General features: G+C 35.3%; 1 protein-coding gene across 3 annotated transcripts in view; it reads right to left on the bottom strand.

Moving 5' to 3' along the window:
* Window positions 1-19,661, bottom strand: part of LOC126856512 (neuroligin-4, Y-linked-like) — a 147,382-nt gene that overhangs the window by 17,846 nt on the left and 109,875 nt on the right. For all 3 annotated transcript variants that reach the window (XM_050605065.1, XM_050605067.1, XM_050605066.1), the window contains one exon: window positions 13,920-14,047. In XM_050605065.1, the coding sequence (XP_050461022.1) occupies window positions 13,920-14,047 (128 nt within the window). The remainder of the gene's footprint in view (window positions 1-13,919; window positions 14,048-19,661) is intronic.

Raw genomic sequence — 19,661 nt, 5'->3', positions numbered from 1 at the left:
TTATCATGTTTAGTACCTTTGATCCATTTTCCCAAATTTTTTTTTTTAAATCCTCACGACTTTCTGAAGATGAGCAGAAGAAGATAAATGGTGAAAGTTAGTTGCATTTTTGTTAAATCTCAGGGGACGGTACGAGAAGGTGCTAAGATGTCACGGATTGTAACCCGTATAATATAAGGATGATATAAGGACGCGAAGGGAATAAAGAAGGGGGTGAAAAGAATCTATAGACGATCATCAAGGAGGAGGAATCCCCCTGCTGAACAAGCCGGCGGAATGTTTGACGCGGAGATAAAAAAAAAAGAGAAGATCACGATCGGGATGGATGGGAAATTCAAGAAAAATGATGCTGAAAATATGGAGCAATTTACGGACGCGTACTCTGTTCCTCCGATATGCTTTTATCGCTACATCGCCACGAAAACGTGTCGCTTTTCTCGGATCGATCAAAGCTGCTGCCACGATCTTTGTGTGCGCCCGCCGGAATATGTATAAAATGCTCCATCTATCTCAGTTAGTCGCGATGATATTGTTTTACGCATTGTTTGTTCGGTATCGAATAAGGGTTCGATTCAAGCTAAAATCTCTTTAGAGATGCATTATGTGACATAAAAATTTTTCTTTTTCATAACGGCAATTTACTCTCTTAAAGGGAATCGGTGTATCATTACTGATAAGCAGTGAAATCTCATTAATCTTCGGTGAAACTTGTCGCTGTTTTAATCAGCGACATTTTCACTGATTCAGTTTATAAGGAAGCAGAAAGATTTAAAAATATCTTTTATATATTTTAATCAAAGGCAAATATTTACATTTTATTTTCCAAAAGAATCGTAAATCGGCGAAAGACAAAACCTCCCGAATACAAAGTCAATAAAGCCACCATAATCGTGGCAATGTGGCGTGTCAAAGCCGATTGTATTGTGACAAATTTACAATGCGTCTTTCGATATTCCCACACATTTCCGCCATCCCTGCTATCCTTTCCAAGATCAGAGAGATCCCTCCAAGAAAAGCGATCGCCGAATGACACTCTGCATTTTCGATGGATCGTCCATTGTCGGGTATCCGGTGCTCTCTCAATCGATCGATCCCGATTTTCACGTAAGATGAAACCTGCCGCTCGTATTTTCCGGAAGCTTAAAAACCAGCCTAGGGTCAAGTGCATTCAAGACGGTGATATTCAACGTTGAAATCCTTCAGCATGATTTACGGCAAATATGGGAAGAATTCACATGCATGTTTGTGTATGTGTATGTATAAGTATGTGCATGCCTAAAACTCCGTCGCATTAGCAGGACCTATGGGAGCTGGAGATGTAAAGAATCCAGGGACTAAGGAATGGAGAGATCCATCTAACAGCTTCTACTCTCTGGACCTCTCTTTGCACATCGTAGATGCTTTTGCGTGCATCTTTCACGTATTTAAGGAAATCTTTCCATTTAATGCATAACTAAATTTACAAAGATTAAAGTATCTTGATGAATGTAAATATGTTGAAAGATTAAATGGATAAAACATATAAATGCAATTATAATTCACGCATAGTGATAAAAAATTATTTGTGAAATTTTTATGTCAAAATTCACACAGGAAAAAAAGCATTAATTTTAAAAGGGAAAAAAATTAATGAAGAATATAAAACCTGAAGTATATTGTGAAATAAAAACAAGCACACGTAAAATTGCGAAAATGAAAGTTTATATTTTCTAGAAGATAAATTTATTCTTATTGATGCCACGTTCATGTTTATTAAGGATTATAACAGATTATAGTCCCCGGACGACAAATTCTCCTCAGATTTCGCAGAGATCTCGCAGATCTCGCAGATCTCGCAATGATAAACCAGCCGCGTGCATGGTAATAATTCCAGACTGAGTTACACGGCTCGTTAATATCGCGTGTCAACACCAACGCCGGTAAACTTTTATTTCAAGCGCGACATTTTTTTCACTATGTTTCTCGTGGGATGCCTCGCTTTTTTTTCGTTAACATTCATCGTTTATCACACGTGGGTGATCATTCCGTTCGCGATATAACAATTAAGCCCTCAAAAATAACCATTTCTCTTATATAAGCGTTTCTTTTGCGCGAGTTAACTTTTTTATCTTAAATGACATTGCTTTTGGAGCTTTAAAATTATTTCTTGTGAGTTAAGTCTCTTTAGTTTAACTTTATTTCAAATATGTATTGTCAGCTTAATTTATTCACATAATTAATTAATTATATAAATGTTTAATCATCAGATAATATAAAATAATTTTTAAATAAATAAAAAAAACTCTTGATTTTCCTCCGAAAATATTTGATACGAATCAACAAATCTACGTGATGTAAACCGTTTGTATTATTTGTAGTATTCGCTTTCAACAGGAAACTAGTTTCGAGAGCCTCTTCGGCCAATTGTTGACTATTGATTGCATGAAACTATCTGGCCTCTTTAAATCGTATCAGATACACAACCCTCAATGTTCATTTAAAAAGCAGTTTTGTCCAATCTATTATCTATTATCAAGAGCTAATACTGCAAATATACGAGTGATATAATTCAAGTATCATCGCACGGACATTTGTTTTGTTGACCGATTCGTAATGACCTGAATATTGTTGCTTAATTATGTAATTTTATTAGCTTTGCAATAAAGATAATAATACTAGTTCATAATTATAATTTTTAGTTATAATTTAGAATTTAATTAAATTAAATAAATATTTAATGGTATACGTTCGCGATATTAATATTGATATTTTAGTTTCGATATTATAATTGAGCTTTCTCTGCTTGAGGGCTTTAAACTAAATCATTATCTTCTGTCAATATGGCCACGTCAGCAAAATGCCAATTAGGCTATCAATTATTAAAAATAAAATCATGTTTGTATTAACATTTAATTTGCAAAACAGTGGACATTTAGTGAAACATCAGCTTTCAATTCGATAAAAGCCTGCAAATTATTTTTATCATTATTGAATGTTGTTAATACTATTATAAGCATAATTTTTTTTTATATATAGCTACATATATATATATATATATATATATATATATATATATATTTAATACTATTATTCCAGATATAATAAATAACAATACTTTGCCTCGACGCGACGGAGCGAGTAAGCGTGAATGCGGGTGAGAAAGTTAACGGACAGGGACAATATTCCGACAACGTTATTCGCGTTAATCAGGCCGCCGGCGATCGGGAGCTTATTAAAGAGATTTCCCGAAATCTCGCGGCAGGTGGTAACAAATTATCCCGGTAATACTTTAATGCCCGGCGCGCGAGAACTTGGAGCGAGTTGGGAAGTTCCCGCGGGGACCGTCCGCAAAGCCAGCAGGCTCCTGCATTATGCGCCTGTTCCTGTGCTTAACTATCGCAATATCGACGGGCACGTCGAGCGAGTAACTTACGGTTATTCGTACCGCCTCTGCCGGCGCCAACTTTGTCCCTCTCTCCCCCTCCCCCTCCCCCTCCCCCTTCTCCCCTCACTCTCTCTCTTTCTCTCTCTGTTTCTCTACCTTGGAATAGACGATATTAATGCCCAGACGTAATCTCCTACTGTACTCGGAGACGTTGAACATGCTCGGTCATTACCGGTCATTCCTACGTTTCGGCTCACATTATACAAGAATGTCCTGGAAAAAATTAACTCGATACTAGCTGACGGTCTCTTTTCTTTTTCTCTCCTTTTTTTTTTTTTTTGAATTTAAAAGTGTCCCGGAGTTTCTTACTTTTATAAATAATACAGAAATATAATTTGTTATATTTAATTATTTTTTTTAGAGTAATATTATAGTTGATTATTCGCGACTATTTAAACTGATGCAAACTTACAAAAATGCATTTATTATATTTATAAATATATAAATATGAGTCTATCACTTTTGCTCGAAATTTTCCTAGCTTTTTATTCACCGAATGATACTAAAAAAAACACGCAAAAATCATGTCATTGTTTAGTGGAAAATAATGTGAATAAATATTATTTAATTTATTGGAAAAATGCGGTGAGACAGCTTTAATAAGACATCGTAGATTCGCACTCGTCGGCGAATCACGACTGAATTATGAAGAACCAGCAGCGAGTAATATGACGATTCGTACTTTTGGATCGTACCGTTCGTGCGATTAGCGACAGCCATTGTGTCTCAGGCACGCTCGAAAATTCACGACGCCGCTAATTTCGCGAAAACGGCATTCATTAACCTGTCAACGGCAGCGTCAAACGCGTTGTCCTTTCGATCAATCGTTATTGAAGACATGGATGGTTATGTGTCGGCAAGGCTAATTCGGTGCGAAATAAAAATGGGAAGCGAACACTGAACGAGCCCGACAGCAATTTCTCTGATTCTTAAACGTAGTATTTCTTGAATTATATTAAAAAATTTATTAAGTAAAATATATAATAATACACATTATATTCAATGTTTGTCGATTGTAAATTAAAATTATTAATCGCATTAAATTTTTACAGAACATTTTTTATTTTTATATAAATGCAATGTGTTTGGCGTGAATTTTATGCGTATAATTTTTAACATAATTTCTTTTTAAAATTTTTGACAATTAACGATGCAATATAATCGGTGGTATAAAAATGCGTAGCTATCGTTATTTCCGTGCGATAGCACCGTGATCCTTCTGGCGTCACCGATGCTGACGCATCTCGCGGTTGCAACCGCAAAGCTCCGATCGTGAGCGCATTAATTCTTAACGCCAAATTGGCATTGCATTAGCGATACTCTGTCACGGTAACACCGTGATTAAGTACCGCACACCCGGCTGCCATACAGTTCGTTTGGACAACGGTAGTAGCATTGCACTCGCATACTGCGCCGTCAAAAAGTAATGGAGCGATCTGTGTAACCTGGTTTCATCATTTCCCATCACGGCGTTCGTAGATATCGATCAAATACCTATGAATTCATCAATCTCCGTTATCTCGATGCGAAGATTCGAAGATTGACAGTTTGACGAAAATCAGCAGCCAAAATACTTTACAGTACGATTAATAGATTAAGAATTTTAATTCAGAATTAAGAAAAGAAAGTTTTAAATGAAAACTGCTACTCTTTATCCTGAATAAAGTTACGTCATTATTTATTTTTAATCGTATTCCTCTCCACAATTAAAATTGCATAATGCGTTAAGACAATTTTCAAATATTTTCCTCCATTCAAAAATTCCAAATTAGTTATCCCGAGTGACAATCGTGCGCGGGCCAGACTTTTATTATATTTTCATAATTTCTCAGAAGAAGAGTGTAAAGTATTTGCAACCTACGAAAGTCACATATATGTGCTTGCAGTACAAGTTAATTTATACACGTTCCCCAACCGTGCACGCGCAGACGGAATACGCGCGGGTTGGGTGATCGTGCATTACATAAACACGAAACACACCGCAGTGGGACGGTACGCGTTCTGTTGCAAATGGAAGCACGCTCATCAGCATCGCCATGGCCATCGATGCTTCAGGTCCCGACCGTTTTAATCTCCGCGACTCGTGCCGGGTCGGCGGATAATTATTCGCCGACACTCGTGTCAAATAGCTTGACGTTTCCCTGCCGCGAAATTTCGGCGATGGGGAGGGGGCTGAGGGGGGGAATTCTACGGGGAGTCATGCATCGTTTAGTAATGCGCGTTTCGTCAAATACGCATGATGGAGACACGCGTGTAGTACATAATGCAGAATGGGTTACGCTCAATTTTGTAACCAGCATGATAAAATGAATCCAGGCGGTGCGCGACATGTGTGTACTGGGTGTTTCAATATTAATTTAATTACTCGTCTCTCAACTTATAATATACACATATATATATATGTACTAGGCTTGTTCCTTTTTCTTTGTTGGAGGACCGAATTAAATATAACAATTTTCTCTCTCTCTCTCTCTCTCTTCTCATCGATAATGTTAATCTTGTTGTGATCCGTGAAAAATTATCCGCAAATGGCAAATCGAATAGTTTCATCGCTCGCTGATTAATCACTGAGCCGCGAAAAAATCCGCTTCTTTCAGCTGCTTTAGAAACGGAGCTCTATAGAGAAGACGCGGTTTTCATTACGTACTAAGTAATTAATTGGCACTTCATTTACATAACTGTCACAAAGGCTACAGCTTGATCGATGTACTCCCGCGCGTTAATTGATCGATGGTTCTATTGAAATTCTCGAATTCCCCCGCGTGCAGCTTCGTGTTAAATTGAAACTTTAAATGCATCCAGAAAATGTCGATCCTTCAATGCATCGTCTCTTCTTATCGGATTTTTTCAACGAAAAGTAAAGTAAAAATTTTATTTATTATTTTTACATATCAGATACCTCTCCATACGTTTTGTGCACGAATTAAATGCAAAATGAACATTACGCTGAAGAAATAGTAAGAAAATTTCAACTTCACCCGAGCAACAAACTTTTCGTTTCAACAGCTATAATTGTAACAAAATCGAGTGATCGATACCGCGATGCGGTTGGAAGCGGGATATAATGGCGGCAAGAATAGAGTAACAAGAAACACATGGCTGCGTCTTTGCATTCAGTTCCAGAGCAGCTGCTGGTCGTTGGGAAACTGCAGCAGGGACTCGCGAGAACTTAAAGACGAAGTTACATCGCGCGCCTCCAACTCCAACTCGATGCGCCACTTCCCTCCCCCCATCCTCCCCGTCTCCCTTTACCGAGATACGGGCTTACCTTTATTTTTATGTACGAAAGTTGTTGCAGTCGTAAGTACCGCCAATGTTGTACCGTGCTCATCGAGACGATAAAATAAAGTATCTCCCGTCGGCCGAAAAGTACAACTTTATCTGAGAATTGCATCTGGACCATCATGGATATCTTTTTTACATTCTTTGTTTTCCTTTCAAGCTTTATAAAATATTTAATATAAATATATATTTAATATAAAATATATAAAATATTTTAAAATATTGTGTGCATGTTTGATAATTAATGATCCTTGTAAAAAAATTATTATTAGCTCAAGAAAAGAAATGTATAACAAAATCTTGATTTATGCAAAGTCGCAGTAAAATTAAATCTAATTTTTTTTTACATTTAGTTTAAAGGGTTCAGTTCATTCGTATTTAGTACGTAAAAATTTTCTCTTTAAGATAAATTTTCCCTTCGTCCTATTTCGCGAAAGGAACAACTGCCCTAAGAATGAAGTAAGACTGAAGTAAGAATTACGGCGAGTTCTATGAAAGTGGAATCGCGATTCGACGGTCCGAGATAATTCCGCGGCATTACAATTTGGCAGTTTCATCGAGTTGTTCGAAGCCTCCTCGTCGAGAATACCTGTCGTAATATATCGAAATTCCCACGTGCATTAGTCTCCCGTTCAAGAGAACGCGCACGTGTATCGATGGAGGAAGGGAAGGAGAGGGTGTGAGTTCGCCAAGTCTGCGCGGACTGTTTTGGCAGCTTAAGACCAAGAGAATAAGGATTGCGAAAGAGGATTGTACAAGCGTAGTTTGGCAGTTGCGTATGCGATCCTCTGCGCTAAACTGAACGGATAAAATATTATTCTTTTCCAGAGTTCTTCTATCCAGAACTTTTGCTATAAATTTTAAATCATCTAATTAATAATTTAATTTTATAAAATAAATTTATTAATTTATATATATATATATATATATATATATATATATATATATAAATTATTGTAAGATTAATAAATTAGTAAATCAACGATAATCATAAATTCTACAAGAAAGATATATATATATAATTTATAACACATTAATAATATTATCAGAATACAGATATATAATAAGTGCAACACATGAATAAATGTAATTGCAATCGATGCAAGCCAGCGATAAGGAGGAGTAGTAAAGGATACGTATACAACATGCGCATCTGTACAGAGTGCATGTAGACGGGACGTGTTGTAATTCACGACTATACGTGCACACCGTCTTGCAAGTGATATTACGTGACGCGCGATTTATGCCCTACATGGGATATCCTGTAATAGGTTTATAGATTTCCATTTGCGCATCAGATTAATGTAGCGAAACTGTTTCGAATTCTCTCGAGATATCGTATCATTATAGAAATGCTAGAGATAAAACGCCACATTTCTAACAACGAAAGGTGTACAGTTCGTTATGTTTTTGATATGCCTAAATCATGCAAAATGTTGCGATCCGAATAAGTTGACACACTCCAATATTCATACAAAAATAGTTTGTAATTTCTAAATGGATTTAATGGAAAAAGGAATTTGTAATGTACATGGAGTATGTACATGTGTGTGTATTACGCATTATAATAATATTGACACAACCCTCAACTGATGTGACATACATTTGAGTTAAAATTATCCATCTCTCTCTAAAATACAATATGTAATGCAGAGTGATTTTGTTTTATAAAAAAATTTTTATAAAACAATTTTCTATAAAAAAATATCGACAAAACTTTCGAGATAAAATAAGTATCGTTTGAAAAATATTTGAAAGTTGCGTCGAGATGTGCAATGTGTGTTTAGAGTGCTTGTTTAAATCAAACTGAGAGTCTTTTTCAAGATGTGAACCGCGTACTTCCGATTCAATTTTTCAGATTTATAATTTATAAAGACCTATCGCGGATATTCTTAAACTCTCAAAATTTACTACTTTGCAAAATTTATGATTTTTATATCCGCGATTTTTTGATTCCATCGCATCCTCCTCCTTCGGGATTTATTAATTTCTTCACTCTGTTTCTTCTTCCCGTAGACGCGGCGATAAAACTTTTCGCGGATCTTTTTCCTCCGCATTTTGTAGCCGCTGCTATTACGTAAATTCCCGGAAAAATCTTACGTAGATGCGGGATATTGGACGCCTATGGCGATACGCCAGAAAAGAGTGGTGGAACTTTTACAAGAATTGTCGCGAGCGTGCATAAGAAAGTTGAAAGGGCCGTCGTACCGGCAAAGTTCGCCAGTATGGTTTACAATATCAATTGGATTGGCTAAAGAACTTTCCAGCTTCAACATTAAACGTACATGTGATCTTCGCGATATAAGCGCGCCGGACGGACATATGTATATGATAAACGAGGCAAAATAGAGACAGGGAAAAAGAGAGAGAGAGAGAGAGAGAGAGAGAGAGAGCAAGGCGAAAGGGATATTCTTCCTTAATTAAAACTCATGCGACTTAGTCCGCCGAGTTTGTGAGTTTAACGTCGGTACAATATAACCGTAGTAAAAGAAGGATAGGGGCGCAAAGTTACGGCCTCTGCAGAGGGTAACTACGTGCACGCAAAACTTGTTACTTTCCGCGGTGCAGGGATGTTGACGAGAGCATAGAGAGTACCGAGTCCCATTTTAAAAATTAATCGAGATACCGAGGCGAAAATTATGGATCTCTGGACTTTTTTCAACTCTCTTCGTTTTCGATATCTTCGAATTTTACCTGTTAGAAATCTTGAAGGCTGCTATACATGCGTCAAACATTTATTTTTTAATTAATTCATACTACTTATACTTTAGATTTCGCTATAACCGGTAAAACTCCGATTTGCTAAAGTGAAGTTAAATGAATATGGGGTGAAGGGGGAGGTGATAGGAGCCAATATCCGAGATATTTATTGCGCGGGGCAGTTAAGAGTAAGGGTAAGAAGCGAACCGAGAGTTCAGTGTCATCTTCAATATTTTATAATAAATTGCTAACTTTCTCGTAGGACTTTCGATCCAGCCCAGGCTAATCTCGATAAGAGCAAAGTCGCGAGGCTTCAAAAGTTCGACGAACCAACTTGCTGTTTAGCGCTTTATACTTGGGCGATAGTCTCGGGACACTGCCGCCTTCAAGCCTTTTCAGGATCCATCCCGCTTTTAATCTCTGGATAAGAAAGAGTCTCCCCGAAAGGAAACCGCTACGACGGAAAGCGACCTTCGAGTAGCTTGTTCTACGAGAGAGCTCGACTTCCTTGCCCTTTGCTTTATTGATATAATGGACTCGGAGCCGAAAAATTAATGAATTAAGATGAACGATTTGAGTTACACAAATCACATGTGTCATATAAGTCGAATTAAATTAGTTTTCTTTATATAGTTTTATTCCTTTCTTGCTCAAATTATATTATAAAAACATATTTTGTTATGTATTATAATTTGTAATGTTTAAATTAATTAAATATATCTTTAGATTACATACACATAACACACACACACACACACACATCGATTTTTATTAGATATATTTTTAGTTTATCATTAATTCAGCATCGAATGTTTGACACGTCAATATTGACACTATGTATGTGATCGATTAGCCAGGATCATCTCATAAGTCACGTGCGAAAAGCTGGTCAGCGTTGCTTTGTAATCTTCGCTTAATCTATTTAAGCTCGTTATTTCACGTCGCCGCATCTCGCTAGCCCGCTACGAGTTTCTCTTCCTATGATTCTGTACAGGGTGTTTGCGCAGTTTCCGTACAAGACTTTTGGAAGGACATTTTGATGACGATTTCAGAGCAAAAGTTTAATTTAATATAATTTTCAACTCTTTGATATGTGTCTTCTTGTTTGGTATGAAAATTATTTTCACATGTATTATAAATTATCCATAATAAATAATTTGTACATTCGTGTTTATTTCTTATAAAAATTTTAATAAAATGCGTGTAATTATGTTGTATTGTCAAAAAGTAATGATAAAAAAAAAAAAATAACAATCTTGTGCTTCCCTTGTCTGATATTTTTAAGAAAATATGTAGCAAAATTCAAAATGTGTCATAGAATTATATCAAGCTTGTCAAGCGAAGCTTATGAAAGATCTTGTAGGCGTTTAATGCCCGATGTTATGAAAAGACGACAGCGTCCACCCGTGCCAAGTGTCACCGTTCATTTCGCAAAACGGGATATAAACCGACGCTCGTCGTGGTTTTACGAGCCTTCAACACGCCAGGCAAAAAAAAGAAAAGGAAATACGAAAGGATCTCTGATTTAATTACGAACAATGGTGGCCGTAACAAGCGCGTGGAGTCGCGAATCAACGAAATTTGTGTGCGATAGATCGTTTGGGAATTTATTCACGGCGTTGCTGCCACGATACGTGGCGGTTGTTCTAATTTCATCAGTGCATTCCATGTCGACAAGCTTCTTTCACTATTTTAATTAAAGATATGTCTCCTGACGTCCAGCTGATTTAATAAAAGAGTCGTTTTAACATTCTTGTATACTATGTTTTCTTTTGTATTTGTTACAATCATTTTTTCTGATCTCTAAATTTTGGAATTAATTTAGGAGAGTCAATGTTCTCTCAAAAATGAGAGATACTTCAAAATGTTATTTGATTATAATTATTTTATAAGTTCTCTAAACGTTCTTTTCAAAATTTTAAAATTCCCATTTTAATTATCACAAATATAATTAAACTGCTCTAGAGGAAATTAATAGAAAGTAAGTTTTGGTACATTTAGTTCAAAAAGATTGAGATGAAAAACAGGATCGGATAATATAATCCGTTTAATGACCTATATCAAAGTACCGAGTTTTTCCGAAGGATAAAACGTGTAAAGTAATTATAACATAAATAAGAGTCGAGAAGCGAAGCCTTAAAATTGGTACGAGGGTTAACCGATGCTAGGAGCGAAGCTCCGTTTATATGGGAATTAAGGTAGCTACAAAGGGGGAGAAAAGGCAAGGATAGAGGGGGGGGGAGGGCAAAAACTATTGCGAAGTAGATAGAGAACGCTGCGGTGAAGGCGGATAGAAGAACAAAGGCAGAATACCGTAGACGTAAAACAACGACCACTCGAATCGACGATTGCTGTTTTCGTTTCGCTCGGGAAACCCCGCCCCTCTCATCCCCCGCAGTTGCCGGAAATCGAAGATTAAACCGAATCGAGGGAACAAAAGATTATTGAATTTCTCCGCTGTGTAAAATTCGAAACAGACTCATCGATAATGCTCGACGTTTTTCAAATTGCGTCCAGCTATATCCGTTGTTATCATTCTGTTTTATTACATTTTGCGAGACTGCATCGAAGAGCAAGAAGCAAATACTTGCGATTAAATTCAAAAATAGCGCAAAAGAGTTGTATAAAAGGGAACACTTAATATATCATTATTTGCAATAGAATTTAAATAATGGTGTTACATTGATGTAAAGTTTATCTCTCTTAAAACTAAAATATCCTAACATATAAATAAAATATCCTAAAAGCGGAATAATCTTTTTAATAGTAATAAAAATCATCAAGAATATATCTCTCTCTTCCTATGTCTTTTAAAAAATTTATAGCTTCCTGTAATAACGTTGAAATAAATGCGAGGATGAATCCGAGTATTTTAACGATGCAGATTCTAGTGAGCATGAATATAATATATCGATATCTCTGGTGAGGATTTCATTTTCTCGGGACGCGAGCTTTCAGCCGAGGATTTTTACTCGGGCGAGATAAGAAAGGCGAAGATATATATATATATATATATATATAAAAGAAAAATTAATCACTTGAGAGGGAAAGCACTCGCCCTTCTGCTCCATTTTCGCGGCACATTTTTCTTGGCTCACGCGCGTACGTCTCAGAGAATCGACTCGAGTCGACTCGGGCAACGTGGAATGCAGGCTATTGGTTCAATGCGATTTTTCACCAGACTTTCCGATGAAAAATGGCAAGAGCAGCACACCTAACACCGTGTCTCTCATGGCTGTGCGATCACGATGAAAATCTTTTTCCAAGTCAAATCCGATTCTACGAAGCGCGAGTTCATTGTGAAATCGTCAGCGTACATATTTCAATGCTACAACATAACGTCGGGTATTCCTGAAGAGATCGATCAGGTCGTGCCTTAGATTATTTTTACTTTCAACGAGTCATTCTTTAGATTTATACTATTAACTTTTATGTATCAATATTTTATATGCTTATTTTATATATTATTAATTTTTATTATATTATCTTTTAATGACAGTTGTACGTGTGCATATGACATCCTTCTTATTCTCAAACGCGGTGATACGTGAACGACACAATATGTTAGAGATATTAGAGAAAATTCAGGGAGTAATTAGCGCTGGCGTCCGACTCTCTGGGGCACGTTAACTCGTGGAATAAACCACAGATTTTTTTTCAGGCCAAAGGGCTCATTTCGCGTCATCTGCGACGTGCTCGAGCTCACCGCGCAGTCTTCACAATAAAAATGGCTTCGTGAAAAGTCTGCGGTCGCTCTTTCCGCGGAACTCGGACAGCTACACACGAGTGGCAAGCCGTGTTCCTGGCGCGACACTTCATCTCCCGTCCTTTCTTCCCTCACGTACGAAACGATGAAAGCTCGCCCGGGATCTGACCCGTTCTAATTCGAGCTAACTCGGCAGCCAGCGCGTTTTCTTCTACATGTACCGCCAAGTGAAGACTAATCGAAGGACGAGTGGCTGCTCTCGAGATGAGCCATTCGCGCGAACGGTGGTCTCGATATTTGCTCCGAGAGCCTGAAGAGCATCTGCGTTTTTTTCAGCCATTTGCATTCGCTCTGCGCATGCTGATAATTTAATTCCGATAAATGGGAACGACAAGTTTGAGCATTTTGCTGTAATTATTAATGTCCAGAATAGGCCACTCGGTGAAATTGAATCGAAGATATGATGGCGATCACACAAGGAAGAGCTTGGTAATTCGAGTTGTCTTATCGGAGTTAATAATTGATGGACTATTTTTCTCTTCGTTTTAATTCTCAACTTTTCAGTTCAGTTACTTTATAGAAGAAATGACAACGTGAAATGAATAGTGTCACGAAAACTTGTAAATTTGATATAATATCAATATTATATTATTATTTATTTTTTAATATAGATAATTTAAGACGAAATTAAATTAAAGTTTTATAATTTTTTTTTTTTTATTATAATATCTGCTTCGGTAAGTTAAAAATGTTTTCAGATATTTTATATTGTGCATTATAAAGCTATATAAATATGACATTACTCACCAATTTCCAAGTATTTTTGATGCACTGGATCGTACTGTTCCCAGGACAAACTACGAAACCGACTCTTTTCTCTACTAGCTGGTAAAAGAGTGTCGTTTCTCCCATGATGATCAATAATGTTCGGATTTCTGTCAATTTAAAACAATCTTTCATTAGCAATTTCATAGGCAGAATATATTATAATTAAGTTGTAGTAATAATACATCTCTCTCTCTCTCTCTCTCTCTCTCTAGGAACATATTAATTTAGTATATAAATAAGGTATTTTGTCTAATTGTATTTATATTTTTCTTATATTTATATTTTATTTGTTTCATTATAGAGAGAGAGAGAGAGAGAGAGAGAGAGAGAGAGAGAGAGAGAGAAAGAGAAAAAGATAAGAGAGAAAACTTTCTTATAAAATTAATATAAAAATAAAAATAGAGTTCTTTCATGAGAAACTTTATTAAAACCATTTATCTTTAATTATAATATAACTTTATCTTAAAGTTCTTTCTTAAATTAAAACTAATAGAAAGGAGCAAATAATATAAGATTAAACAGTAATAATCACGCGATCTCTATCTAAATTTATATTTCAAAATTCAATTCTTATAAAATTAAATTAAAAATTACTTCTCTACAATAAATCGAAAAATCCTGAGAAAAATATCCTTTCGCATCGATAGACAGACGCGGAGGAATGCTTATTTGCTGAAAATCGAGGGAGCAAATTTCAATCGAGGTGCAGGTGAATTCGAATCACGAGTATCGCATAATTCAGTATCGATGCAAAGTTTGCTAGTTTCCGAACTTGCGCATTCCCGTTGCGCCGCGAGGTAAGACTTGCGGGGCCATCCCTACCGTGGTCAGGGTCCGCTATAACGGTCCACGAGCGGACCACGAGCTATTTTGGCCGGAAAACGGAAGTGGCACAGGGCTGATCCCTCGTTTGCATTAACGGCAAACGGCAATGGACCCTCTTTGAGCAAGTGTAGAGAAGAGATAGGTATAATACATAGGCGACGTTCACGTCGCCTTTATTCATGTCGCTCGTTATCAGTTGTTCCTCCTGCATTGTTGCATATTTGAGAGGAGTATATCTATTTTCTCCACTTTCCTTCGAGCTTTTGAATTATTACAATCTTCACTCAATAACAGAATACGAAATAACGGGTATATTGAGATGAGCAATCGAAAAGAGGCGACAGTAAACTTTGATACTTTCGAATAATCAACTTTGTATGTATTTTCTAAGAATAGATGGCTATGAAAAATTTATCATTTTTTACATTCATGGCGTTAATGGCTACGGTATAGTAACGTATTCGTGCGCGCCGGTGGTGAGCATTAATACCGTAAATTATAAATTTACGAGCGAGTGTGCGAAGGGATAAATACCAAAATCGTGGATCTTCGATATCGCGATATTCGAGAGCGTATCGTTTGATTGGTCAAATTACACGGATAATTATGAGCAAAGTTGGTCGCATGCCAGATGTAATTCACGCGAGGTGAACGCATGGGAATGCGGGCTTTTCGCCGAAATGGAAATTCGCCGTATGAAATAAGGTTGTTATTTTAGTTACTGTAGCAATATCATCCGTCTCACACTAACACACGTGCGAGCTCGCTTGAAAAAACATTTTATTTCGTTGAAAAAACAAACCGGTTGCCGAATTCCTGCCGTATATTAAAAGCGACTGAAAATTTTATGGATATATACCTGCTCTGTAGTGTTCGGCGAACAAATCGATATTTTTTACAATACATACTTGAATTTTTATTGGTTAAAGTAGCGATCTTTTCCAGATGACCTAATCTATACCGGTACTGCAAACTGGATGTGTCATATTACAAGAACATTTTATATTTTTATTTCAAATTTCATATTTTATAGCTCTTATATTTTTAAATGAGAAATGTTTTAAAAAAGAAATATATTTTGATATATAATTGTTACTTTTTTCTTTATGCTCTTTAGCTATTTTTATTATATTTTGAATTATATTTTCTTTTATAATTTTCAAATAAATTGTAAGTAATATTTTCTAATCTCAACCATACACATATTCCGTACTTAATATCAAAGAGATTTTAATAAAAGTTTTGGAAGCTTTGAAATTTACTTTATTTAATATTTATTTTATCAGCAAATAGTGATACATCATATTTTGCCAGTAATTTGATATATTTTATAATCGCATTGATATATCTATTAATATATATACATATATACAAACGAATGGATAATTATTATTCATTTGTGGTTAGCAATGAACAAATTGATTATTAATTCATTTGCATAATTTACGCATATAATCACAGTTATAAAATAACGTATTGGTAAGCTACATGTGTTATACATAGAAACAGGCGATTAATATAATTGCCTGTTGTCTAGAAATAAGAAAGTTTATTTTTATAAAATTTTTTAATCTATTATATTAATATCTATGATATAATTTAGTTAAACTCTCCTTTTTATGAATCTAAAGATTCGCATTTCTTTCCGGAGATTACACTGTTCTTACAACTCGGTAAATGGTAGGAAAGACTATATCTCGATGAAGAAATCGCTGTCTGTCCAATTAATGATAGCAACTGCGAATCAACCGAGCGAAAATCTCTCTCGAGTATTCGCAGAGCGATGTACTACGAGTTTCCTCGTTGGGATGAGACATTTCTTTTCCTGGTACGATTAAGACCAATTATTTATTATAGGTTTCCGTTCTCTCATTACGCTTGCAAAGCGGAATCGTCACAAACGAGATTTCAAATCACTTACGATAATAAAGGACTATAATAAAGGACGATAATAAAAGCCATCACGCTTGACGATGCGTAATTAATTAACATATTCTGGAATTCAATCCGGAATCTTTCCATTTCCGTCGTTCTTGTCGTTTCTCTTTGTCGAGATTTAGAAAAAGTCGGACTATACTCAAGTCAAAGTACTAAACTATAGATATCGTATTATTTTGTAAAACGAAAAATCGCGCTTGTAAGAGAGTTGGTTACAATTAAAAGAGCATTAGAACAATAAGTATCTTCAAATTACAAAAAAATAATTTACGGCGATATGTTTTTATAATGTGATAATAATATGTGTTGGATAAAAAGGACAAAAAGAAATAACATTTGATCATGCATCATCAGTATACGATGCTCTGTGTGATGACGTGTTTGCAATCGTCTACCGCGAGTATGCTCGTGATGAAATATGCCGAGACTGTCGGATAACATACAACTATATATATGTAGATTGCGCAACAACGGAGATAACAATAATCTATAATGCACAACTCCTTCGCAGAGAGCGTGCATCTCGCGTTGCTAGTGTAGCTTGACGAGACATTATAAACCGCCCCAATAATAAATGCCCGAAGCGATTTTCTCACGTGTATCGCAGTTCAACACTTCCAAAACAATTTATTTCCAAATATTAAATTTTAAAAAATTGTCAAAAAATATTGAATTTATATATAAAATTGAAATTGTGCTCTCTATTAATGTCGACATATTTTGACATTTATTCAATATATACAATTTTATCCAGCTCTCATTTTTTTTTTTTTATAAACGAGCAAGTTTTCCGAAAAATATATTTTAAACAATATTTTTGAAAAAAAAACATTGTTAATTAAAATAATATTTATTTAACGAAAATATAAATTAAATTAAATATGAATTTTTAAATCAAAAAGAGAAAAGGAAAGAGAGAGAGAGAGAGAGAGAGAGAGAGAGATTTGACAGTCAAGTTTTGTAACATCTACTATAAGTATATTCGAGTTAAAGTAAATATGTATCATGCTTTCAATTTACACGATCGGAAACTATTACTTTTCATTGCAAACAATTCTTGACGAAAAATATTACGACGCTGCCTTCGATTTTTCTTGTTTCAAGTCATGATGATTTATGACGTTATAGTCTGTACAGAGTTTGCTATCCTGCTCGTATAAATTCAATGAATTATGTAATGCCGTTTCTCTGAAAATGCATCGTCGACGATACATAAATTATGAGCCGCGACCATTGTACTGGCGCATAAAATATGCGCGGTATCACTGACGTATTACCGTAAAGGGATCTCTATCAGTTAATATATCATTATAATTTTAATTAAATTATCTTTGAAGTACGCATTAACATTTAATTCGAGAGTTAACAATTAATTAATTTATCCGACTTGATCCTCAAGCTATAGAGAAAATGCAAAATTGATATTTTATTTGTATTTCATTTTAAGCAGACGATCATTATAAAGTTAAAAGTGAATACAGTTAATTTGAGGAACTGTATAAACTAAAATAACAAAGTATGTGAATCCTTAAAAAAAATTTCTTTAGATACATTTTCCATTTTGGCGAATCGTATAATTTTTTACATCGTGCAAAAAAAAAAAAAAAATAAACAAACAAGTCAGTTACGTAAACAAAAGCGTAATTGGACGCACTTTCCTTTGAAAAAAAAAAAATATTTTAAACTTAATCTTTATCAGAGGGTTCTTTATTAAAGTTTATAACTAGCACGTTTCTTTTATCGTGCATCTGCGAGCTGTTCCGTTTGAATGATGAAAGACGCCAGACACAACAGCTAGTTATGCCGATGAAACCAATTACGAGCATCAGTATGGTCATGTATGGACCTATAGACAATCTCATCGCTCGGGAGATCGATCACTAATGGGCACGACTGCCAGTTAGCATGCATCATCGGCGATTTAAGTGAAACCGGCTCCGATCAATGGCACACTCCCTCTCTGTCTATCAATTTAAAGCTCGATTTCGCTTTAATCCCCTTATGTAAAGTCGCTTGGAAAAATGCCGACTAACATCGGGGATCTATGCTAGCTCAGTGGACCTTGATGTTACACCTGGCCGAGCCGACATTCAAGACAAGCTCCCTGACCTGTCTATGTGTAAATTATAACGCGTACAATATAAAGTGGGTACGAAACCCATATATGAAAATTGAATAAAATATGAAAAAAGAATATGTGAGATACGCGGAAAATCTAGAAAAAATACATTTTTATTAAAAAAAATGTTTTCTTGATATAAAAATTAAAATGATAAAATATGAACATTTTTCTTTAACATGGAAAAATAAAGAATTAAAATTAATTAAAAAAAGAAATTTTTTATTATAAAAGAATCGACTACAATCATTCAGAGACGTATTATTTTTCAATTAATTACAGAATTATTTAGGTAGAGTGTGTAACTTTGAAAGGTGTTAAGCTTAAAAATATTTTAAAATATCAATGAAATTAATTAGTCGAATAAATGTAATTTTACTGTACGTTCGATTTTTTGAACATTAAATTTTTAAAAATTACACATGTGACAATACATATGTGACAATAAGGTTTTTATCAGTAATTTTAGTATTTTATCAGTAATTTTATTAGTAATTATTTCTTTTGGATTGCTCTCTGTAGTTATATCAGAGTATTACTAATATAATATCTCCCGATATTACATATAAAGCTATATTAATGTTATTTGGAAATTATTTCCTGTTAACATTTTCGAGTTAATGCGGATGTTCGCCGGGGATTTATAATCAAATAATGAAAATTTCGTTTAGTTGGTATTCGGTATAATGAAATTTCGCTGCAAAATCATTCCTCTGATATTATATCCACGGACTTTCCTTTGAAACGAATTCAAACTACCTGCGCACCCCATCACCGCTGTACCGAGAACGCATGCGACATCCGCATAATTGCAAAAGGCGGTACGTCACTATTGTATC

This window comes from Cataglyphis hispanica, chromosome 19 (genome assembly GCF_021464435.1).
Source record: "Cataglyphis hispanica isolate Lineage 1 chromosome 19, ULB_Chis1_1.0, whole genome shotgun sequence".
Taxonomy (NCBI): Eukaryota; Metazoa; Arthropoda; class Insecta; order Hymenoptera; family Formicidae; genus Cataglyphis; species Cataglyphis hispanica.
Note: the sequence above shows the minus strand (reverse complement) of the source record. Positions and strands in the feature narration are given on the sequence as shown.